The 25162-nt window shown below is 42.2% G+C and overlaps 1 protein-coding gene across 5 annotated transcripts in view; it reads right to left on the bottom strand.

Moving 5' to 3' along the window:
• UNC5D (unc-5 netrin receptor D) overlaps positions 1–23235 on the bottom strand; it is a 582894-nt gene extending 559659 nt beyond the window's left edge. For all 5 annotated transcript variants that reach the window (XM_082374962.1, XM_082374961.1, XM_082374959.1 and 2 more), the window contains exon 1: positions 22746–23235. In XM_082374962.1, coding sequence (XP_082231088.1) covers positions 22746–22848 — 103 coding nt within the window. In that variant the 5' untranslated portion in view covers positions 22849–23235. The remainder of the gene's footprint in view (positions 1–22745) is intronic.
• Positions 23236–25162: the final 1927 nt, after the last annotated feature.

The raw sequence follows: 25162 nt of genomic DNA on the forward strand, positions 1-25162 counted from the left end.
TGCCACACGCACATTGTTCATCATTATTAAATGATCCTTTTTTATCTTTCTGTGACAGTTACATATTTTAACAGGTGACAGTTTGCCTTTGTAAGCAGCAAAACACTGGTCTATTAGTATTCTTGTGTGGCATAAGATAGAGTTCATTTTTTATTGAAATAACTGGAAGAAAGAAACATCAATTGTGCAGAGTTCTGAAGAGCTCAATGGGTAGAGAAGGTCCTGGCCGTAAATTTAGGTAGGTTTGCTTTATTTATGAGTCTTAGGTATTCCTTCACAGTTGCTACTGTGCATGAATTTTAAGTGGCACTTTGATGGGCAAGTCTATCTGAGGCAGCATCATGAACTCTCACATAGTTTCACAAATCGCTTCTCTGCAGTAAAGCCAAGGAAGGGTGGGACTCTACCACTCAGAAGAGTTTCCCTGTCTCCGGACCGCAGCAGTGCAGGCTGACTTAAAAAAAGAAAAAGAGGGCTTCCCTGGTGGCGCAGTGGTTGAGAATCTGCCTGCCAATGCAGGGGACACGGGTTCGAGCCCTGGTCTGGGAAGATCCCACATGCCGCAGAGCAACTAGGCCCGTGAGCCACAACTACTGAGCCTGTGCGTCTGGAGCCTGTGCTCCGCAACAAGAGAGGCCGCGATCGTGAGAGGCCCGCACACCGCGATGAAGAGTGGCCCCCGCTTGCCACAACTAGAGAAAGCCCTCGCACAGAAACAAAGACCCAACACAGCCATAAATAAATAAATAAATACATAAATACATAAATACATAAATAAAAACATCTGATTGTCTAAAAAAAAAGAAAAAAAAGAAAAAGAGCAGCATCACGATGCCCCTGAGTCACTGAAACGGCAAAGTATATTCTTTATTGGCTTTAAACTCCAGCAAACCCCCAACCCAGCTCATTCTGGAAACAGCCAGCAGTGTCCTGAGTGTCTTCTTAGAACAAGAGTCCAGGGCAATTCCTCAGCCTGCTGGTTAATGCTGTAACCCCCGAGGTCCCCAGCAGAAGACACCATCTCTGGCAAATGGCATTTGAGAATCACAACTGCCACGAACGCCATAGGCCATTGTTCGTGTTTATATTTAATAATAAAACATAAATAAGTAAAATCCTGCCTGCAGATAACACTTTGTTTATCTGTGCTTTGGGGAGGCAAAGAGGCCCATCTAGCACAGAATGCCATCACCCAGGACTGCCAGTGAAGCCTGAGTTAGTAGATCATTTCTATGGCTGCTCACAGTAAGCACCTCATTGGATAAAATATGGCCCTTTTGAATGCTGGACCTCTCCAGAGCTGTCTGCTGTGCGCAGGTGTGGTGCAGGGCTAAGACAATGGGCCTGGCTGGTAGCGTGGTTGTTTGTTTCTTACCTGACAGGCGAACTATTCTCCCTGCCTCTTCGAGGTGACATAACTATACCTGTCACTCCGAAGGCAAAACTCACTCAGGAATAACACAGCCAAGTTCCTGATGGTCATGAGTTCATCCTCAGGGGTCAGAGATTTGGCAAATCAATGTCAAAGAAGGAAGCCATCGTTTTCTCAATTAAAATATTGAGGCGTATCTTAGCACGCACTTGGGGGAAAATGAAAAGGACTGTTCCTTCTCCAGTAAGTTAAAAAGGAAAAGAATAAAATCCCAGCAACAGAGAAAGCCGTATCACTTTCCAAATACGCTTCCTTCTCTGCCTTCTCCCCCTCCTTACCTTGGCCACCTTTTAAACCAGTGTCCATACGTACAGGCCCGGAGGATATGTCTTATACATGTTTTCATTATAGCACTTAAAAAAAAAAAAAAGATCAGTCAGCTTTCTGCACTCTTCTCTCTCGCTGAAGTTGCTTCTGCCCTTTGGAAATATGAAAGCCCTTGAGTGATTTTACATTTTCAAAGGGTAAAAGTACTAAAGAGCACTTCTCTATTTCAGAGAGGACAAAGAAAAGTAAATCAGTCTGCCTGAAGTGTTCACTTGGAAAAGGTAAAAATGAACTACCCATGTGACGGGGAGTAGTTACAGCATCTGGAGCTACATATATAGCACCCTGGAGTCCGTGGCTGGAAAACAAAACACGAGGCATCGGCTGCCGCTCGAATCTTCATGGTGTCTGTTTCCAAAGGAACCAACTCTTTTCCAAACTATGATGAGGATGATGAACATCTAGCCTGTGTTAATTTCCACCCTGGACAATAAACCAAGGTCCACTCCCGACCCCTCCCATCCTGACCGCCAGCCGGCCGCCACCAAACACCAGCTCCCCCTTCCCTGATGCCTCATCCTTGGTGTGAGCCTTCTCCTTCCTTTCAGAAGTCTTGCCTTCAATGCATAGCTGCTTCTTCTCTCTGCCCTCCCCACCCTACTATTAGAAACTACTTTATAGAAAGGATTGGATTTCAGAACTTAACATCTCAGAACAAGCCAACAGAACCCTCTTCCAAGGACGTTTGTATGTTTCCTTTCTCCATGGAATACAAAGTTTTATCTTCTGTTAGATGCCTAGCCAGCCACGGGGAAGGGCATTTCTTAGTGGAAGGGGTCTTGCCCTGATTTGTGCTGCCTTGATTGAATGCCCTCTGTCTCCCAACCCTTCCTACTCAAAATTCATCACTCAGCTAGCCTGGTTATCGCTTCCTCTGGGTAAACTCCCCCTTCCAAGATCTGGGGGCTCTTGGCTGTGCTGCCAGAGCCACCTGTGATGTTTCACTCCCTGCATTTCCCACAATGCCTTGTAGAGTTTATTCCGGCATCTCCCTCACTCGACTGTAAGGTCCCTGCTGGCAATCACAAGAGCTTTCATTTCTAGATCCCAGTTTCTTGCACAGTGACTCAACACGGAAGTAGTAGTAATAAATATAGATAAAATATTACAGATCAGAATTATTATAAGTACTTTGCATATATGGATTTACCCCTATTTACTCACAATACCCCTAGATAATAGGTACTATTACTGATCCCCATTTTACAGATGAGGAGATGGCACACAGAAAGGTTAAGCAATTTTCTTAGGGTCACACAGCTGATTAGTGCTAAAAACTGAATTCTAACTCAGACAGTCATTCTAGCGACTGTGCTTTACCACTATATTCTTCATTGCCTCTTTCAAAAATAATATGTGTACACCTTAAATATACTCAATAAATGTTTTTTGGAAGAAGTTTTTTAAAATATTCAGATGCATCACTTAGAATCTGTAATGACCCAAGAAAAGCTAGTTAATGCCTTCCAACTTTATTTCCTTCTCTATAACCTCAACTTGTTCCCTTTGAGGACTAAATTTAAAAGGTCCTATAACCTGGCTAGCACGATACATGGCTGTGCTAAACACGTTAGCTCCCTTGCCCAAGTACCCACCAATGGGGTCAATTCTATTAGTGCATCTCAGCAATGAAAGCCCCGTTAGAAACGCAGGTTACTAATTTTACCTGAGGTGATCATTTGGCCTATAATTAATATTGCCAACTATTATTAGTTTGTACATCAACGCATGCATACTCTTTGCCCAAAGCAAGGTCAGTCATACATAATACCGTATCCACGGTAGGGGGCTTACTGCTGCACTGCTGCAATTTTCCTTTCTATGTACGGGAAGCAACAGATAGGCCCTGAGGACAGCAAGGACCATATGAGCTAGGGTCCAGTCCCCACCAGTACAAGACCAGCAGAGTGGGTCTGTCATCCAGACAGGCCCCAGAGAGCCAGATGCTGTCACTTCCAGGCTCACCGTTTTAAACTATCAAAGGTGAAAGCAAGACTGATATTCAAGGACATTCACACATTAGGAAAAAGCGTAATCTATAAACTGCTGATACCAGAGACGGCAGCCAAAAACAGAACCAAGAAGATGGATTTCAACACACATTTGCTTAGGAAACCCCTATCATATATGGTGACGAAGAAGTGGCTGGGAAAGCTACTTTGTTGTTGTTGTTTATGGAAGTATAGTTGATTTACAATATCATGTTAGTTTCAGGTGTACATCACAGTGATTCGGGAAAATTACTTTGGAAAACCAACCGTGGCTGGCTCTAAAAGAAGCATTATATCCAAAGAATCCTGGATATTCATATACATCTTCTTTGTTATCAAGTTGGAGGGCATCATTTTTTTAATTTAAAATTTATTTTAATACATTATAATGACAAAAATCTACTTTGGGGGATACAGTATTTCTTGTACTACTCATGTAATACTTTTTTATTGAAGTATAGTTGATTTACAGTATTGTGTTAAGTTTCAGGTGTACAGCAAAGTGATTCAGATACATATATTTTTTCAGATTATTTTCCATTATAGGTTATTACAAAATACTGAATATAGTTCCCTGTGCTCTACAGTAAGTCCCTGTTGCTTATCTATTTCATGTATAGTAGTTTGTATCTGTTAATCCCATACTCCTAATTTATCCCTCCCTCCCTCTCTCCATTGGTAATCATAAATTTGTTTTGCATGTCTGTGACTGTTTCTGTTTTGTATACAGATTCATTTGTATTACTTTTTAGATTCCACATAAGTGATATCATATGATATTTGTCTTTCTCTGTCTGACTTACTTCACTTAGTATAATCATCTCTAGGTCCATTCATGTTGCTGCAAATGGCATATTTCATTCTTTTTTATGGCTGAGTAATATTCCAGTGTGTGTGTGTGTGTGTGTGTGTGTGTGTGTGTGTGTACACACTATACACACACACACACACACCTTAAAAGTTAGAAGGTACACTGATATGATAGTAGGAAAGAATCCACACGCTAGAATGAAAACTGACCTGGGCCCAAATTGCTACTCTCCCACTTATTGGAAGTATGGACTTGGATACATATATTTGACTTTTAATTTCCTTATTTCTAAAGCAGGTAATAACGCCTACTTTAGAGGACTGTTGTAGAAATTAAAGCACATGTTATGTTAAGCCTCTAGCATGATGGATGGCACACAGCAAACATTACCATTATCATATATAATTATCAAGCCAGAGCTCAGCCAACACACAAATACCCATTGTAGTTGGTAACGATTCATCCATTCATCTATTCATGTATTCCCTGAATTACTAAAATGGGCCAAACAACAAGTATTCAAAGATTCAGAAAACTAGCAGCCCCTGTCATCAGAGTATTTTATGAGGAAACACAAACAGACATTCAACTCACTACAAAAACAACTACCAGCTACAGAACTCTGATACCATTACATATATACACACCTAGGGGGAAACACTTTTGAAAGTTAGGAACTGTAGACGTTTTCACTTTGGAGGTAAGTACTTTGACTAGGAGATAGGGTAGGGATGGAGGGATGGATGAACTGAGAACACGTTAAGTCACGGCATGCCATAAAACACGGTCTTCTGACTCATTTTCTACATTTTAATTATATCAGATGCATTTTATTAACAAATTAGAGTAAGAAGAAGGTAGAAGGGGACCTGGCAGTGACTAATTGCTCTAATCTTAATTAATTTTGCCTAGGAAAATTCCATACAATTGTTTGTTTCTATCCAACTCCAAGAAAAAAAAAAACAAAAAAAAACAATGCAGAATATAATTTGAGTATATGTAATGCTATTGTTGCCCTTGGCTCCCTAGAGACAAGGCTTCAGCACAACTGAGACAGCCTCCATACACATAAGAACAATAAATATTCTAAATAAATGTATCCCTATTTATTCAAGTCTACAATAGTCAGAAGAACACATATTGGCCAAGGTTTGATTCATTCTGACGCGGCGATAAAACCAGTATGTGGTAACATACAGGGAAAAGGAAAAACATCCTTCAAAGCTATCTTGGGAGAGTTAAAAACAACAAAAAAAACAAAACCAAGAAATGTTAAAACCCTGTTCTGAATGTCAAAGTAGTACTTCAATCACTGCCCTTCTCATACTGAGAGATAAAAAATAATTGCGCATCTTATTTAGTTGGCTCAGTTAACACAAAGCTCTACTATGTAACTCTTCTAAAGAGCCTGCTACCCACGATCTTGGGCACTACAAAGGGTGTGTCCACTAGCTTTGGTTAGTGGTTGAAAAATAACAAATATGTGATAATTTCACATTATCCAAAGCACTGAAGATATGTCACAGAGGTACTCAGAGTCTGCTACCAAGAAGTGAACATTCCGAAAAGACAGGAAGAGCAGAATTAAAGTATTTGGTTTAGTACTTGGGTAACTGGTTGTCCCTCTTTCCAAAAGATGAAGGATAGGAGGGACAGCAGACACCTGCTGACAACCAGAGGCACCATGAGAACTCCCCTGAGGTGGAGGCACCTTTCTGGATGACCTGTTGGGGATTTCGGTTCTCTTTAAAACTTTCCCAGAAGGTGGTTTTTTGGGACACTAGTCCGCCATCTTCTCGGTCTGCCGGCTTCCTGAATAAAGTCACTATTCCTTGCCTCAGCAACAAAAAAGACCTTCCTGTATTTTCAAACTTCTTACAATGAGCATATAATATTTTTATGTCAGAAAGAAAACTTTCATCCAAAAAAGCTATTTGGAGTAGATGCAAATAAAGCTCCCCTGGGCTTGTTAGTTGTGTTCATCTAACCATGCGGCCCACATGTGAGTAAAAGAGTGGAGAAGAAAGCATCCGCTCCAAGAAGTTCTGTTGTCAGCCCTGCTGGCCCCCTGACTTAGCTTCTGGACGTTCTCCTGCCCAGAAGCTCCCAGCGGTAAACAGTCAGGTGAAATAAACATTGAGAGTCCCCCATACTATTCCTCCTTTGGAACGCTCACTTCAAAACTGAGATTATCCCAGGATGTGCTTTCCAGGACCAGCCACTGGGCCAAAGGGCTATCTGTAGTTGGTGCCCTCTTCTCTTCATTTTTTTTTTCCTATAATTATCCCTGTTTTGGACCCTCAGTCCAAATACCTAGGGCCCTGAAGTTCTCTTCTGATTATACAAATTCCCAACTGTACAGCCTCATTCAATCACAAACGTATCATGCTCTTTTTCCCCAGCAAAATCTCCCTGACAAGGAATCTTTGAAGATGTGTACCAAGTTCTTTAGCTAATTTGGACTACTGTGATAACAGCTAATATTGTGGAAGTGGGTTATCCTTCCTATAGTTTTTATATGTTATTAGGCGGGGGAAGCACAATGATTTCATCCAGATTACACATCTCAGTAGTGGAATGACAGGACTTATTTATAAGCTCACTTGAAGGTTTTGGTTTTTTGCTTGTTTGATTTTTACATATAGAACATCTTAAAAACCTAACTTAGAGCAGACATAGCCCTGTGCTAGGTGCTGAGGAGACACAGTAGAATAGAAAATTGTCTCTGACCTCAGGTGATAAAAATCAAGAGTGAAAGACATAAAAAAAGAATTAAAAGATGGTCTGACTGGTGCAGGGACCGAAGTGATGTCAAAGTATGGAAACAGAGCATTCAACAAGAAGAGATTAATCTCTAGGAGTACAGAGACTCATGGACAGTGGTCCATAAGAACAGTTCTGTTGAACAAGGAGCATGAAGAAAGGCCCAGAGATGTGAGTCAGCAGAGCATGCTTAGGTGATGCTCAATATTTCGATGTGACGTGAACATCATTGTCTGTGCATGTCCGAACATCACTGTCTGACTCAACCAGCCAAGGGGCCATGGACCTGCCACATGTGTGTCTTCACCTGTTTTCCAGTATCTTCATGTTAGTTCCTACTTCTGGACAGCATCCGATATTATCAGTTCTATGGGCAAAGAACTGAAGTGAAAGGTGTTCTGGAATAAGCGCAAGAAAAAAAGTCAGGGACCCACCAGGGTATATGACCTTGGGCATTGCATTGAAACTCTGCAAATCCCAATGATCATAGGTGGGCAAATACAGTGAGACTGGCTGGATAATTTCTAAGATCCTTTCAATTCCAAACCCCAATTTAGGTCAATGATTTATCAAATAGCTATTCAGTAAAAGACACCAGTTTCTGCTCAAAAGTATCAAAGATGAACAAAACATAAAGCCTGCTTTCAAAAACTGATATACAATGTGAAGCAAAAGAGAAATAAATATACCTGAAACAATAGCATAAGGCAGGATATGAGAGGTATAAGAAATGTACAAAATGCACAAGACAAAGGAAATCGTGGGACAATTTTGAGGCACAGCATGGAGTCCAGATGAGTACAGGGTACATGAAAAAGCAGTAAAAAATAAAACCAGAAAGGTTTGCTGGAACTACTGGAAGAACACTTAACACCAGACTAAAAAATCCCCGTGCATCTATGAAACCTTCGCACGTTACAAAGGTGGCACTGCAGATCATTAGAAAAAGGAGGGGGACCCCTCAATGGTTCTGTGACAATTGGTTATTCACATGAAAGAATGAAATTAAATCCCTAACTCAAACTCTACACAGAAAAAAAAAAAATCTATTCTAGGTAGATTAAAGGCATAAATACGAAAGACCAAAACTATAAAATTTTAGAAGAAATGTAGAATATAGTTCATGAGATTTAGGCAGGATTTCCTAAGCATGACACAAAAGAGCATAAAATCATTGATAACATTGATTACATCAAAATTAAAACTTGAGTTCATGAGAACTTAACATTAAAAATTCAAGTCATCAGAAAATACCATTAAGTTAAAAAAAAAACTGGAGGAAGAAATTCCAATCACACATGAACACATTAAAGCTTACTAAAAAAAAAAAAAATATATATATATACATACACATATATACACATACACATATGTGTATTTAAAGCTCCCTATAATTCAATAAATTAATTTAATAATTAAATTATTATAGAAAAAATGAGCAAAAGACTTGAGTAGGTGTTTTATAGAAGAAATATAAATGGCAATGAAATAAATGAAACAATGTTTAACTTCATTAGTAATCAGGGATATGGAAATTAAGTTCATGCGGAGATAATCATATTATACCCACTAAATAAGCAAAAATCTCTAGGCCTGGAAATATCAAACGTTGGCTGATGTGAAGTGATGGGAACTCATACTGTTGAAAAATGCTTTGGCATTATCTGGAAAATTTAACATGTTCATGCTCTGGGTCTTAGTAATCTACTCTCAGATGTATGAGAAACACTTGAAAAGTGGGTGCCATTGACATGTACGTGAATGTTCCTAGTAGCACTTTTCATAAGAGAAAAAAACAACCTGAAAACAAGCCTAATGTTACTGAGAGTAAAATAAATAAGTCAATTATGGTTTAGTCACAGCATCAAATATTGTACAGGAGGGAAGTGATTCAACAATAGTACATCCAATAACATAGCTGAAACCTAATACTGGGTGAAAAAAACAATCACTGAAGACTATAATATAATTTAAGTATATGTCAAAAAGAAGCAAAAGTAAATGCTGTTTAGGAATACATATTTGTTTAAAATAGTTTTAAAGACCAGGAAATGATAAGCACAAAATTCAAGCAATATTACTTTTGAAGGAGAACCAGAGGGATGGGAGTTAAAGAGAGACATACAGATGAGTTGTGTTGATAATGGTTTATTAATATGGTGCTAAGTGCACAGATATCCATTTTAAATTGATTTTTTTAAACTAAACTCATCTGCAACAACTGGTCACAAAATGTCTTGCATTTGATTTCACAAATAGGGAACCGTTGGCAGTTGTGAACAGACATATTAGAAACATTTGCTTTATTTGGAATTCCTATGCCACATTTCCTAAAACAGCAAAGAGGCACCAGCTGTCCCCACCCAACTCCTTAGTCAACAACAATGGTGCTGACTGGGGCCCTGCCCTACTCTGTAAGGAACTATACTGCCTTCATCCTTCCGACACCAAGACCAGTACAAAGTTATTAACCCATTCATAAATGTGATCACTTATCATTTACATCCTGGACCTAAGACATATTAGATGAGAATTAATAGGAATGTCCATTAGTGGGCCCCTGTGCTTTTGTTCAGAAGGGAAACATATGGTCCAACCTCCAACCCTGGGTTCTTAAAACTCTTCTCCATGATTATATAATGTTTCTTATTTAATCACATCTCTTTCATGAATATCTAAGTTCTTCCATCCTAGCAGGAAAAGTCTAGCTCCTAAAGACTGAAATGTTGAGTGCCATTATCCAGTTTCACTCATCCAAGTCATTTGAGATCCAACGTGGAAATATAACGCCTAATGTGGAGGGGTGTGCGAGGGAGAAACATGGGTGGTCACCTTTATCCCTTACACTTTGCTGTCTCTAAATCTCAAAAAAAAGATCAGTTTCTACATTTGCTCACAATCAATCCACCCATTACACCAGCGGCTCTCAGGCTTTGATTCCCAAACTAAGAATAACCTGAGGAACTTAAAAAAATATATATCAGTGGATCCTCTCCCCTGAGATTTGGGCTCAACTATTCTGAGATGGCTTAACTGTTCTGCTCTTGGCATCAGCTTCTCTTCAAAATTTAAATTACAAACACACGTATTTCTCTAAACAGGGGTTACATTAAACTTTTGGTGCTCATTTTTCAATCTACTATGCTTCAATAAAACTGTTTAAATATTAATCATCAATTTTAAACTTAAAAAGCTGATGGCCACACATATTCAAAGCACCTGTCTGTGTGATCGTCTCACCTAACCCCGGGTGACAACACTAAAGATGTCAGCCTTTCTGTGAGTTTGAAAAAAAAATAATGGCTTTGGGTGATGACCGGGAATTTGTAGCTTTAAAACCTAATCACCATTTCCAGCAGCAAGATCTTTCACTGATAACTGCTAAAAATAACCAAACCCTGAATATTTTGACAACTAATCTCCAAGAATCTGAAGTTTTCGACACCCTCCACATCTAACACTTTCCCAGTAAGGTGACTTCAACGTGAATAATCATCATTACAGAGTCACCAGGGTTTATATAAGCTTCAGCTCAACTGCAGGGATTGCATTTTACAAGTTATCATGACCATCAGAAATGCAGAACTCAGCTTTAAAATAAAGAACAATAGAGAATGCATGAGAAGAAGCAACTGAGGCTTTTAAAATTATTATCTTCACTCTCTTTGGATGCAGATGCATGGCCTTTTGAGGGTATCATTGGCAAGCTGCTGCCAACATCAAAAGTTTTCTGCGAAGAAGCGTAAGTCAATTGCTTGTGCACCTTTAAAATCTGCACCACCTAGTGGTCCTCTAAGTGGCCAACTACTGAATCCATTTGAATAAAACCACCGCAGCACAACAGACCTAGCATTCCAGCTGGAAAGTGTTACCTTCTCATCACACATGAAAACTCAGATTTAAACAGGGAAAAATGGAAATTGGAAGTAATTTACTTATCCAGATAAGAATCAGGAGTTGTGTGGCAAATACCATTCTAAAGTTATTTCCTTGGGTGAAGCATAAGGTTTCCTATTCTAATTCATGGCACTAACATCCCATAGTATGAGAAGAGAAGTGACTATCTTCATCCTATGTATAGATTTTTTTAAATAATTATATTTAGAAAGTATTTAGGGTCTGCTAGTAGATTCATACTGAACAAAATTGTTACCAAGGATGCAGAAGGTAAGTAATTAGAACAAAAGCTTGACTCACTGTAAATTCCATAAAAACACAAAATAAACCTATAATGTAGATATAGATAATGTAACATAGATAATAATATAATACAATATCCATTAGCTCTGCTACAATGAACCAACTTGAGCCCCTCAAATCACAGCCCCAACACTGTACGATTCAGAACAGTGCCAAAGATGAAAAATCTATCCTACTTCAAAGGTATCTAGAAAAATATAAACATTTTAAATAAAAGGAAAGCATCCTCTAACAGAAGTGTAAAATGATCAATAGGCTTTAGTCTTCTGGTATCATTCTTTTGATTACCTTGGTGCCTCTATCAATTGCTTTCGTTATTATGGGCCTGAAAAGGAGAAGGGGCAAGAACAACATTGAGAAATGAAGATCTGGGTTCGTGGGCAAACACTGACAGAAATGACCTCCTACAAGTCCAGCAAGCTATGCTGCTTCTCAAGACTTTGGTTGCCCATGTAGAGATTTGAGCTTCCGCTTAGAAATTTTAGGGCCCTTTCCAGCAATATAATTGTATGATTCTTCTTTACAAATGGCATAGAGAGGCACATAGAAACTCAGTGATCAAATTAGTGTTTTTCATAGGTTAAATAAAAGGCCACTCAAATGCTTTTGATCTTCCACTTTTAGACAATGCTCCTCAAATGCTAAAGGAACTTCTCTAGGCGGGAAAGAGACCAGCAACTTAAAACAAACTTGTACATATATAGACTACTATATCAAAACCTCATGGGAACAGCAAACCCAAAAACTACGATACACACACAAAAAGAAAAAGCAACCCAAACACAACACTATAGAGATGGTCATCAAATCACAAGAGAACAAAAGAGGAAGGGAAGACAACAGACAGTGCTCCTCCACAAACCTAGAAAAAGCTTTATAGGCAGAGCTCAAAGACAATTATTGAAAATGAGGGCCAACTGCCTCCCTGATCCTTTCAATCTCTTAACAAAAGGTGGAAAAAGTCACTGACTTGAGACAAACTGGAAGGTGGAGTGCTGTATCTTGTGACTCTTGCTTAAACTAAAGGTGTTTTATTAAAATGATGTGAGAAGAGTTCAAATCTGGAAATTTACCATGAGATAGCATATAGATGGTTTCTGCTAAAAAAGAAAAAGTCAGTCTAGCAACCATGGGCCCACGCACCCAATTGGGCAACACTGGACTGCCGTGGAGGATTCTGGCCCCCGCAGCCCTTTCCCACTCATCTCGCTTCTGCTGCTGGAGCAGCATATGTATGCGTTAGTGTACAACCACTGATTTAAGAGAAACCGATACATAAAATTACACTTCTTTTATTGATGATGCATTCTTGAAAACGCTTAAGCCAAGGCTCACCAGCCTCATTCCTGAAGTCCTACAAACTTGTCCTGAAAATTCTACTTTCAGAGTATTTGTTATCGAAGGTTTTGATGCCTATTTAAAATGCCAAGAAATGCTTCCTGAAATGATAAAAAAAATACCATGAATAAAAGGGTACTGAAAACAATACACAGCATCATAAAATGTTAGAGCAGGAAGGAGCTTTCACGATCATTTCGTTACTTCTTCTCATTTTAGAAATAAAAAGAACCAGAAAAAAAGTGACACATTGGAGGACACGTGGCCTTGAACTTTGCAGCCCACCACACTGCTGGAACGGGAAGGCAGTTTTGACTTGAGGAGGAGACAGGGAGCAAGAGGAGACTGAGAGTTGGGGGTTAGATGGGAGAGACCAGGGAGAAAGAAACGGGAGCACTCAAATTAAGAAGCTAACTTTCAAGTCAAAACTGTGTCTCCGTCTCAAGTTTAAGTGTTATTAATGGCATTTAAATTAACAGCATAGAAGTTTAATGATGTAAGTTTGCAATAATGATGATATATGACATTCTACTAATACATACACACAGATATCCATGCATTAAGCACTTATCCCCTTGACAATTATTAATAATTGGCTGCACAAGTAATGGTGTTGTCTGATGCAGGATATGATACGGGAGAGCTGTCTTTTCACATTGCTATCCGAGACGGATGTACATTTCAAGCTGTCTGCTAAACTTGAGAAAATAGCCAATGGGTTTTAGTTTTCATTTTTGTATTTGGGGTGGGTGGGTTTGTTTTTTTTGCTTTTTTGTTTTTGTTTGCTCCAAGGTGAAAAAAAAATGACATTTTAAAAACCTTTCTTTCTTTAAAGCAAACCCCCAAACACTTACATCCCACCCACACACCTCACACTGACAAAACCTGTGAACCTCTTTCCTGCTTTTTTTTTTTTTTTTTTTTTTTAAAGGAGACAACTTTGGAAATTTCCTGATGCAAGCTGCTGGCAATCACTGTAGCTTCTGGTCCCTAGGCTGAGAGGGATACAAGGGTCACCTATTCGGATGAAGGACAGTTACAATTTCCTCAGCTCCTTTCAAAAGGCCTACAACACACATATTTCTCTGGCAAAGAACTTTATTTTGAGGTCTGTATTTTTTTCTATTTCTTTCTAAAAATAGATTAGATAATTCTTAAAGACACGTTGATGAAAATTATTATTGCAAGTCCAAATGCACTGTGCCACCACACACCTTCCAAATACCAATTAAAATACTTTAACCTTGTTCCGCGACTATATACAGAAAGAAAAAAATAAAGCACAAAGTTAATAATAAAGACAAGGTATTTAGAAAGCGATGCAGATTATGAAGCCAGTACTATATTTCTAAAGAGTGTTTGGTGTCTGTAATGACTTTAAAATAAAACTGCAGAACTAATTGTGATTTTTATTTAATGAACTAAATTTTAAATCCTTTGTTGTTTTTAAGAAAACATGGGGCTCCCCTGGTGGCACAGTGGTTAAGAATCCGCCTGCCAATTCAGGGGACACGGGTTCGAGCCCTGGACCGGGAAGATCCCACATGCCGCGGAGCAACTAAGCCCGTGCACCACAACTACTGAGCCTGTGCTCTAGAGCCCACGAGCCACAACTACTGAGCCTGCGCGCCACAACTATGGAAGCCCACACGCCTAGAGCCCGTGCTCTGCAACAAGAGAGCCACTGCAATGAGAAGCCCGCACACCACAACGAAGAGTTGCCCCCGCTCGCCGCAACTAGAGAAAGCCCGTGCAGTAACAAAGACCCAACGCATCCAAAAATAAACTAAATTTAATGAATTAAAAAAAAAAGAATAGAAAATATTATTGCTCAGCAAGTTCCTCAGAACTTTTTCCATACCCCTTAGGCCATACCGCAGTATACCATTTTTCATATATTCACAATTTTACTTGCCTCAAACCACTGCTGCCACATTTCCTACCATCCCCTCTTCCAGATGAGACCACTTCTGTTCATAACCGTGAGAAACCTAACACCACATAAACCCAGAAGCCAACACGGTACCACTGATATTTTTTACTCATTTCTTTCTCTGTCACACGTGTTCATGTACCCATGCCCTGTCTCAAATATAATGTGAGCAGAATGGAATGTTGTATGGTCCAACTTAAGTGCAACCGATCTATTTGGTAATAAAATAGTATGACCTCATAGTCAAAAAGGCCCAGAAACCATTTGGACACTCAGCTTCTGGCCCTAGTGCTAGATATGGCTCTCTGTCTAGCCTTGGTTGAAAAAACCTCTAAACCTTAATTTCATCATCTGTTCAACATCAGGGTGAATGTAAAAATCCAAAACAATCCAAACTGTGAATGCACCTGAAAAATGTCGAATTCCATGCAAATGAATTATTATGCAAGAGAGCCATCCGTGATAGTGTCACATCTTGCACTTAATCATCTTTGTAGAATAATCTATCTAGGGACGTAGGCTTTTCAATCTGTTGGGGGGCGGGAATGTAAAACCCTCTTACAGTTATTTAATTTTTTCTGGCAACTAATTTTCCTGAATGTTTTAGCACCATATTGAGTACATTTTAGAAATGTTATCCTCAATATTATTTATACCTTAACGCAATAAGCTTAGAGTAAAAATGATTGTTGAGCATGTGCTATGGGACCAGCACTGCCAAGTGCTGGGTAAGTAACAGTAAGCATGACGGGCATTGCCAAGGAGACATAAGTGTCCAGCAGCAAAGAAGGACCCAAAACCTAGTCCCACACCATGTTGTGACAAGAATCCAGCTCCTTGGCGAGCGAGCACCCCTATCCCATATGAACATTCCTCTGTTTTTGTTTCTAACCAACTGTTTTTGTTCTACCTCTTCCTTAGGTGTAGCCTCACTCTCTCAATATCCTGAACTCGGGATCGTTTTTAAGTGCAGTGCCAGTCAAGAGATACAGTAAGATAAAAGGGGGTAGAATCTTAGCAAAAATCTGACTTTGGGCAAACTGTTCAACTTCTGGGGGACTCAGTTTCCTCTTTCTTACAGAAATGAAGTAGATGCAGACAGAAGTCCTCAATTACTTCAAAATAAAATCCAAGCCTTTGAAAATACTGCATCCATCTTTACAAATACTGGAAGCAAGACGCTATATTACATCAGAATGGTACTCCCAGAATGTCTATTTGTTTTGTGAGTAGCTCTAGGTTTTTGTGTGTTAAAACTGACATTTGTCTTTGCCTATTCTTCTACTGGCACGTTTACAATATTCTTACATAGAATTCCACTTCGTACTGGCTTCCAAGTGAAAATCAATATTGAAAATCAATAACAAACCCCCCAAAACTTGAATTATTGTCATCCATAACCCTGCTACTCAAAGTGTGGTCAGATGGTGTCATCTAGAAGTTTGTTAGAAATGCAGGCTCTCAGGCCCCTCTCCAGATTTACCAAATCAGAATGTGCATTTTAACAAGATCTACAGTGATTCAAAGGCACATTAACATTTGAAAAGCCCTGATTTGTGTGTTTCAAATATTACCAGCTTAGCTTTCATAACCCAAGATCATTGGCTTTCCCTTCCTCTTCCAGTAGGTTTTATTAAATAAATTAAATTCAAATAAAGACGCTAACTACTAAAGTACTGTGATGAGGCAGAAACCACCAATCACGTGCAAACAACTCTAAAAGGCGTGCCACAAACTTCTTTAGAGGCAAATCTTCTAGTCCAATATTTTGTAAATACATTTGCTTTTATAGTAAGTGAGTAAAATCTATGAATGAAATTAAAAATAGTTATTCCAGTGTTGGTTGGACCCTTGAAATAGTCAGGATGACTTCTTTGCTTTAGCCTCTAGTACCTCCTTTGCGTGTCTGCCAATCACTTACCTTCTGGGATGTCTGCAATGTCATTTTCCCTTGGACTTACCTGACGGAGAAATTACACCATTCAATCAGCAAAACAATGCATCTTGTAAAGTCCATTCTGAGTCAAGTTCCACAGTGTTGTGGTGAAATTACCCCATATTATTCCTCCCACCCTTACAAGGCCAAGTTCAAGTGGAAACATACACTCAAGTGCCAAGGTCTCTCTTTCTGGGGAGGAAGGCTCTTCTGCATTTTATGAACCAGAAATTTAGGGGCAGAAAGTCAGTATCTACATTAAGTGAGGCTGTTACTGACTTCCCTTGGAAGACAGCTTTTGGCTTCCAGCTTCCTTAATTAGGAAGGAAACTGTCAGAAGAAACTGATCATATAGGAAAAATACAGGCCTCCCTGTACTCTTGTCTTCTTGGAAACAATATTAGGAAATAGTTTACACCCTGTTGTGGTCCGACATAAGCCAAGAAGAGTACTACGTGTTTTGGTTTCTACTTTAGCCCCATCAACACAACCCGAATACTTCTGCCCCTAATTTCTTAGTCCAGTGAAGTCCAGAGGGGGAAGGGGTATTGAGAAAAACATATGCGGTCCACACTGTCCTACACACAAACCCACTTTCCAAAGAAATCCTCCAAAATCACAAGAGAGTGTGCAGTGGATTTCTCACGCGGTCCAAAGTGAATTCATTAACATCCGCCTAATTCTGAAAACTATCTACGCACAGCATGTGTACGCTCACAGTAAGAGCATACAACGCAATGTGGTACAAACAATTAAAAGTTCTTTTCAAAGTGGAAATGCAAAATAGAATGAATGTCTATTTTCTGGAAATGAATCTAGCCATCTGCCTTGCAAGAGCCGCAGGAGGAGTACCCAAAACAGCAGAAACAGCAGCCTCTGGTGTTAACAATCTATTCTCAAATCTCACGCTTCACATTTCCCCGGCAAACAAGGCTAAAAATACAAGACAGGCAACAAATAGTCTCTTGGGATCTGCCATTCCACGGATGGCGTATTCAGAGTAATATTTTGTGTTGAAATTCAAAACTGGGGGGGAAAAGAAAGCAAGCGATCATATTAGAAGCTGGCACTCGGAATTTTAAGTGTGAATCTGATCCCAAAGTATATTAAGCTGAATGGTGAGAGGGTGGCTCTTTGCGTACAACATAAATCTCTGCGATGTATCTGAATACATTTATAGATTTATTTAAGCTCCTCTAAATTCTTCTCCGAGTCTCATAGTTATAGAGAGATAATTTTAGTACTTATGTCACCAAAATATCAGAGTCATTTTGTTTTCAGTGCAGTTTAGAAAAGCGTCTTTATTGTGGGCTCTGGAGTCAGACTGCATAGGTTCAAATCCAGGCGCCACCACATACTAACTCCGCGGCCTTGAGCGAGGTACTTACCTTCTCTGTGCAGCTCTTCTGCTATCTTCAAAAGGAGGATAGTAAGAGTACTCACCTCAAAGAGTTATTTTAAGTTATGTTAAGTTACTTTAAGGATTATGTAAGTTAATGTGTGTAAAACTCTTTAGAGTAATGAATGGCACCTGCTAAAGACAGTCATTACTATTATTATCTAATATTCAAGCAAGACTGCAAAAAGGCCGTCTCTTGGGGCTTCCCTGGTGGCGCAGTGGTTGAGAGTCTGCCTGCCAGTGCAGGGGACACGGGTTCGAGCCCTGGTCTGGGAAGATCCCACATGCCGCGGAGCAACTAGGCCCGTGAGCCACAATTACTGAGCCTGCGCGTCTGGAGCCTGTGCTCCGCAACAAGAGAGGCCGCGATAGTAAGAGGCCCGCGCACCGCGATGAAGAGTGGCCCCCGCTTGCCGCAACTAGAGAAAGCCCTAGCACAGAAACGAAGACCCGACATAGCAATCAATCAGTCAATCAATTAAAAAAAAAAATGCGGTCTCTTAAGGAAGAGGCATAATACAAAGAGTGGCAGCAACACGATGATAGGTCTCATGCCAGCGGTGGCCATGAAGCAAATGACTGGGTGAGCAAGTGTCTTTACCTAGAGTACGTGGCCAAGAATGACAGAGGTAAGTCCCCCTTGGTTATTCGGTCATGCTGTTAGTTCATGAAGGCGGCAGAATAAGGAGGACAGAAGACAATGACACAGCTGGTCAGGTGGCACTGCCCAGTGTACGGGACAATCAGAATTAATGGCAAAGGTATAATCAAGGAGGGGAACACATCCGGGCTCTCTGTGAACATCTGTGCCTGCCGGTTAATCTTCCTTAAAGATTTATGGAATAAATCTTTCTTCATACACTTGGTCTTTGGGATTAGACTGTAACACCTATGGTCTGGGTCCCCAGCCTCCGTATTTTAAAAAGAAAGAAAGACCCGAGGGAGTGATATCAAATATTCATTATCTCCTGAACAACCAATTTCTTGTTAAACCTTGAAAGTTGGCAATATTTCAAGTTGGGTCCTTATTTGGTAGAAAGAAGGAGGATGATAAAAAGTTTACAAGTCATTGAGACAACAGACAGAAAAGTGCTTCTTCCCTAACTACTAAGACAGCAGGGTCTAGAACTACGAGACCCACTCAGTCATAGTTTTGATGGAACTCACGGAGGATTCCTGGGGTTCCATAGGTTTTCCCAACCTATGGGGTACCACTTAAGGAACCAGAGACCCACAGATGGGTCATTCAAAGAGTGAGGAAGAATGGAAGGCTGACATTACTATTTTTCGTAGTAAGATTATGAAAAAGGGTGACAGATGCTGCCACTATAGGGTCAGGTGAGAACAATGAATCTCTTCTCATCAGCTGAGATACTTAAGAGATTTCTTGAGCGGAACCCTTTGTCGGACAGGAAAAAAAGATACCACTGGACTGCTCAAATTGAGAGCACAACCCAAGAGTCACAAAAAGAAAAACCCACCAAGAAATTGCAAGAAAAGGCTCTTTTCTCATAGCCCTTTGGAGGGGAAGATTTTGGAGGAAAAAGAAACAGAATGTGGGGTGGCGGAGGCAGTAATTATGTTCGTTAAGGAGAAAGTGAACATAGATACAAAACTGCAGGAACGAGGTAGGTAAATGGATTTAAGTACGCGTAAACCATGCGACCCTATTGTGCCTGTTAAAACAAATGTGTATTTCTCTTGCCCTTAATGCATCACTATGGTTACCATAAGGAAGATTTCATTGTCCACGAAAATTTTTAAAAGAAGGAATTGTGTGAAAGCTCAGCCCAGCTAAGATCATCTTCCTCCCTGCCTTCAGACTGGGATATCTATGTACAGTATCTAACAGAGGAATCACAACCAGATCAACAGCAGTGCTCCTTTTTTTCAAAGAACAAAAACAAATCAGTGTGACAACATGATGTGGATTCAATTAGCACTTGGCAGGTCATGAATAACTTTTAAACCCCCTTCTTTTAACTTGGAAGGTGTTAAAATATACGGTAATCATGGTACCCAAGTGCTTTCCTTACAGTAAGTATGCTATCCATCAAGAACATAAATCTCAAGAATTAAGTCTAGCTTACAAAGGAGGGAACCAGAACATGGGGCTCCTTGAGCCACTACTAGTTTCTGCAGGCAGGCCCTTGCCCCATGTATTTTCCTCGTTGAGGACATTCAAAGCCAATCATCTGAAATCTCGTTGCAATTTTCAGGAGGTTTTACATTAGGCATGGAGGGAAAGAAAACGGGGAAAAAAGGAGTTGGTACAATCATCTTGGAAACAAATAAATGATAACTAATTGTAAAGAAATGGCTACTGAATTGTTCAATCTTCTTATACAATCAAAGCAAATGGCATAATTCTGTCTATCCTGTTGTTTCGGGAAGGCGGAGCACCTTGGTTCAAACCAACATGAAAAGGCTTGTAGAACAAAAAAACTATTTACTTGGATAAGTAAGAACACTGTAGGGCCAGCCGCAGAGAATGCGGTGAAACTTCTCAGCAAACATGTCCCCTGGGTGCATCTCATCGTGCTTTTAATGAGGGGGCACCCTTCCTGGTCTGGGAGAACTTAAATAACTTTGAAACACACCCTTTGTTCTGAAAACCCTAATTGTGCCCACCTGTCCCAAGCCAGGTTATGTGGCTTCACAGATTTTATAGCCTGTTTACTGCTCATTTCTTGGGGAATCTCTGACAGGTGCTAAAGATAATAGGCTTCCTGCCCCAGAAAGTAAAATACTACAAGGGAAATATTAATCAGATGTACTACTCCAGTCCGTGTGTCTTGAACATTACTATGATCTGTGCAAGACATTTGCTGTAAATAAGCCTGCGGAGTGTACAGTGTGTTTTCCAGGAGTCCTTTGAAGAACAGCTTGCAGACAAGAGGTGCTAGCCTTAGTTTCACAGCCAGCAAAACTCCATCCAAGAGGCTTTTGGCAGGTCCGCACCTCTTGTTTCAAGCTGGCTTCAAGACAGCCCCACCAACCAAATTCCAAAGGTCAGTACGTGGAGTCAGTCACTCTTAGGTATTCAGCATAGAAGAGCAAGTGGAAACTGAGACATTTAAATCAACACTCAGAAAAGGCCCGCTTTTCCCCCTAATAGTGTATTAAAAACAACTCAGAGCTGACTTTGTAAGGAGGCATTCTCTGTAGTAAATTAAATGGCTGAAGCTTGTGCTTCTCTCAGCGAGGAAAAGAACTATGCTTCACCATCACCCAGTGTGTGCAATCACTTGAGGCTCATTTTTAAACCCTTCCTGCTTTTTAAAAAGCCTGCTCCATTAAAAAAAAAAAAAAAAAAAACTTTTCAGGAAATGAAATGCAAATAGTCACTGAACAGGATCATAAAAGGGAAAAACCTCTATCCACTCTTCTTTTTTTAATTCTTCATTCCAGGCAGCACGACTGCTTTTAACACACCGTTAGCTTTTATAAAAATGAGATTACACTGGTTTTTCTGTGATAGTCCTCAACCCTTTCCACCCTTTCCTGTCTCCCGGCTACTCACAATACGTTCAAGGTAGAGGTGAGGTGGGCAGATCAGTTTCACCCCTCGCCAGTCAAGCGTTAGGTAAATCATTTAAGGCAATTACAAATTCTAAGCCTAATGGATGGCACCTAGGCATAAAGAAAGGCAAACAAGAGCGGCAAGGAACAGCTTCCAGATATTTCCAGGGTAAAGCCACACTCCTCAAGCTACGTGTAAAACTGCCTCTGATCATCTTCAAAGCAAGTCCGCGGTTTTAACTTGACGCTCCCAGTCCTCGCTCAAGGTGGAGCTGAAACCAGGTGCAGAATGTCACTCTGCCGGAGTCCACAGGATCCAGGAAAAATGGGGTCTACGTTTCTAAGTCGGAAAGAAGCAGCGGTTTCCCAGCCGCTCAGGGGGCCCCGCGCTCACGAGCTCCCGGGCTGGAGCCGGCACCGGGCAGGGAGAGGAGGCGCCGGGTGAGCGGCCTCGGGCCAACCGCTAACCTGGCTGGGCACTGCCGGCGCAGTTAAACGCGGATGGCGCACGCAGCTCTCCCGAGCTCCCGCACACCGCGGCCTCCTCGAAAGAAAGCCCACTGCTGCCCAGGACCTCGGGCTGCTGTCTCCCGAGAGGTGTCGAGCTTCGCGGACTTGAGCCTGGGTGCTGCTCCCCCAGAGAAAAGGCGCCCTCTCCATTCAAGCGCACCCAACAGAGACTCTCATCACCCGGCGCCCCTCCCCAGGAACTCTCGGACACCCCTACGGGCGCCCACCCGTGAACGATCTCGCCACGGAAGGAAGTGAAGAGGACTGGGGGGAGCGAGACTGGAGTGAAGAGGTGGGGACTCCGGTCTGCAGGAACTGGGGAGGGCTCGGAAAATGCAGCAAAAGCGACGAGAGGAAAAGAAGGGTAGGGGCCTCGGTCCCAGCAACCTGTAGGACTGCGGCTGATCGCGAACTTGGGGTTGGGGACAGTGGTCCCCTCAGAGGTCCTCCGCCCGAGTCCCACCCCGCTGCGCTCAGCGCGCGGAGAGGTGCAGGGCGCAACTTGGGAAACCAACGCCATAGGTGCGGGTCCCGCTCGGTCGCCTCGCCCCCGGCTCCGCCGCCCGCTCGACCCCGCGCTTACCTCGGGCAGTCGCAGCCCCCGCCGCCCAGAAGCAGAGCCCCAGCCAAGGGAGCCACCGGCGCGCCCCTCCAGCGCCTCCTCTTGCGGCGGCCGCTCTCCCCATGCTGCTTGCCCCGCTCGGGAGTACGGATTCTCTTCCGCGCCCCGGGAGCCCGGGAGAGGCACGGCGAGCCAGGGGCCGAAGCAAGTGGGTCCCGGGGGTCTTCGGCGAGTGACTGCTCCACGGCCGCTCCCTACAGCAGCAGGGCAGGGCGCTCCGAGCCGCCGCGCGCTGGGCACCCAGAGGATGCGCGCGTCCCCATAGCCTCCCACGGCGGAGCGACCGCTGCCGCCACGGTCACTGCCCGAGTCGCCCGCCGTCCCTGCTGCACCGCTCGCTCGCTCGCGGCGCTCCAGCCGCCGCCGGGTTTCGGACTAGGCAGCGGAGGAAGGAGCCCGCAACGCTAATGAGACCCCCCCCAGAGGCCGCCCCTTCCCCTCCCCTCCGAGCGGCAACCAATGAGCCGGGCCGGGGCGGGGCGGCGGCGGCGGCGGCGGCGGGCGGCAGCGGGCAGCGGGCGGCGGGCGACGGGCGGGCGGCGCGGGGCGGCGCGGGGCGGCGCGGGGCGGGGCTGGCGGCGGGGCGGGGCTGCCGGCAGGGAGGCGCAGGTGAGCCCCGCGGCGGCTGCGCGCGCCCCCAGGTGCCTCCGCGAGCTCGGGAGCAGGACCGCCGCTGGACTTGCGGAGGTCACGCTCGCTCCAAGATGTGAGCAAAGCCTGCGGGCCTCTTGGAGGCGAACCCAGCGCAGAAAGATGTGGGCATCTCGGCAGCCTGAGTCTGCTGCTTCCTGGAAACCACTGTTTCGTTCAACTTTGAGCCCTTTCACAGCCCTGCCCCTCTTGCTTCCATTTTTAAAAATCAGATCAGACACCACTCCAGAAAAATTCAAAAGAAAAAAAAAAAAAAAGACAAATGCCAAGTGGGAAAAAAATAGCACTGGAATAAACCCATTATTGCAACTAAGCTAAATGTGCATGCATGTACATAAAGAGGTGGGGAACTCATGGGTGCATGAGGGGTATGTGATCGATTTTTATTTTTTCTTTTTTTCCCCAATTCCCTTGTCTGTGGTCCTAATCATCCCGGAAGCCCCCAAATTTTCAGAAAGCTCTTTCGTTTCTGATGGCTCCTGTTTCGTTTAAATCTGGGCCCTGGCAATTGCCTTCCTCCTAAGTATCAGGGAAAGGAAGTCGTGCTGGGCCTTTGTAAGGAGAAGGAAAGACTTTTCTTAAAAGTGTGGTTTGTTTTGAAGAGGTTGTCAAATCTTCATTTCCCTGCTTGTGAAAGTACCTCCCGTTTGCCTCTTATTCTCCCATTTGCATTTAAGAGAGATTGCCTTGGGCCACACAGTTTCAGAGCAAACACACTTGGGGGGTTGGCCCTGAGTTCAAGGTTCCATAGTCAGAGCACCGTATTCGAGCCCCCAGAATGATGCCAGAACTCAGCTGGTCAGAATATGTGTCCCCTTTTGCCTGGTGGACCCCAATAGAAAATGAAATCTTGGTTTGAAAGAAAGACAACGTTCCCAACACCTCCCCACTGCCCACAGTCAATATCAATACAGTACTTGCAAAAAATCCATCCCTCTGGTCAAAGTGCCACCTGACCCGAAACACCTTTCTCTGGAGAATAAACAGTTTAAAGTGCGGTAATAGTTCTGGATGAGGTAATTGCGCTAAGTCGCTTTCTTCCTAGGAAAAAGAGGATGATAGGCAGAAAGATTGATTCCCTGATAAGCACATATGCCATCCCTCTCCTGAGTGCCACCAGACACGTGACTGTCAGCAATTGCTTCCTCCAGGCTTCTTACCCTCAATAAAAGGTTTGGGACCTGGTCAAGAAAACCAAGCTCTGGGGAATGAAGGCTTCAAAGCAAAGACTGATGTGGGGCGGGCTAGGGACTCGCCTGAAAATCTCTTTAGAATCTTGGTAAATGAGGGTTTTGTCCTTTTCCTCTGAGAAGGTGAATTGGGAATTAATCTACCAAATATGCTTTACCTGTCTTCTGGAAAATAGTCATTCATCCTCTGACTTTCTTTATTCTTCAAGACTATGTGGCAGTTATATCACAAATGGGTATTTTCTTAAAGAAAAAAGAAAGAAAAGGGAATGACTGTGTTTCTCCAAAATGGTATTTAAGTATTACGACTGTCTCCAAAGGGGAGCAAAAGTAAAAACAATTTTATTTTGAAAAAATATCTAGGAAATAGATGAGCTAATAAGGTTAATAGGTGAGATTAATAAGTCAAGTAAAATTGCGATGACAGTTGAGAGAGAAGGAAGGAAACTAAGAACCTTTGAATGCGTACCCTGCTCAAGGAATGGGATATATATATATATATATATATATATACACACACACACACACACACACATA

This window comes from Balaenoptera borealis (assembly GCF_965194805.1).
Source record: "Balaenoptera borealis genome assembly, chromosome: 21".
In the NCBI taxonomy this organism is placed as follows: domain Eukaryota; kingdom Metazoa; phylum Chordata; class Mammalia; order Artiodactyla; family Balaenopteridae; genus Balaenoptera; species Balaenoptera borealis.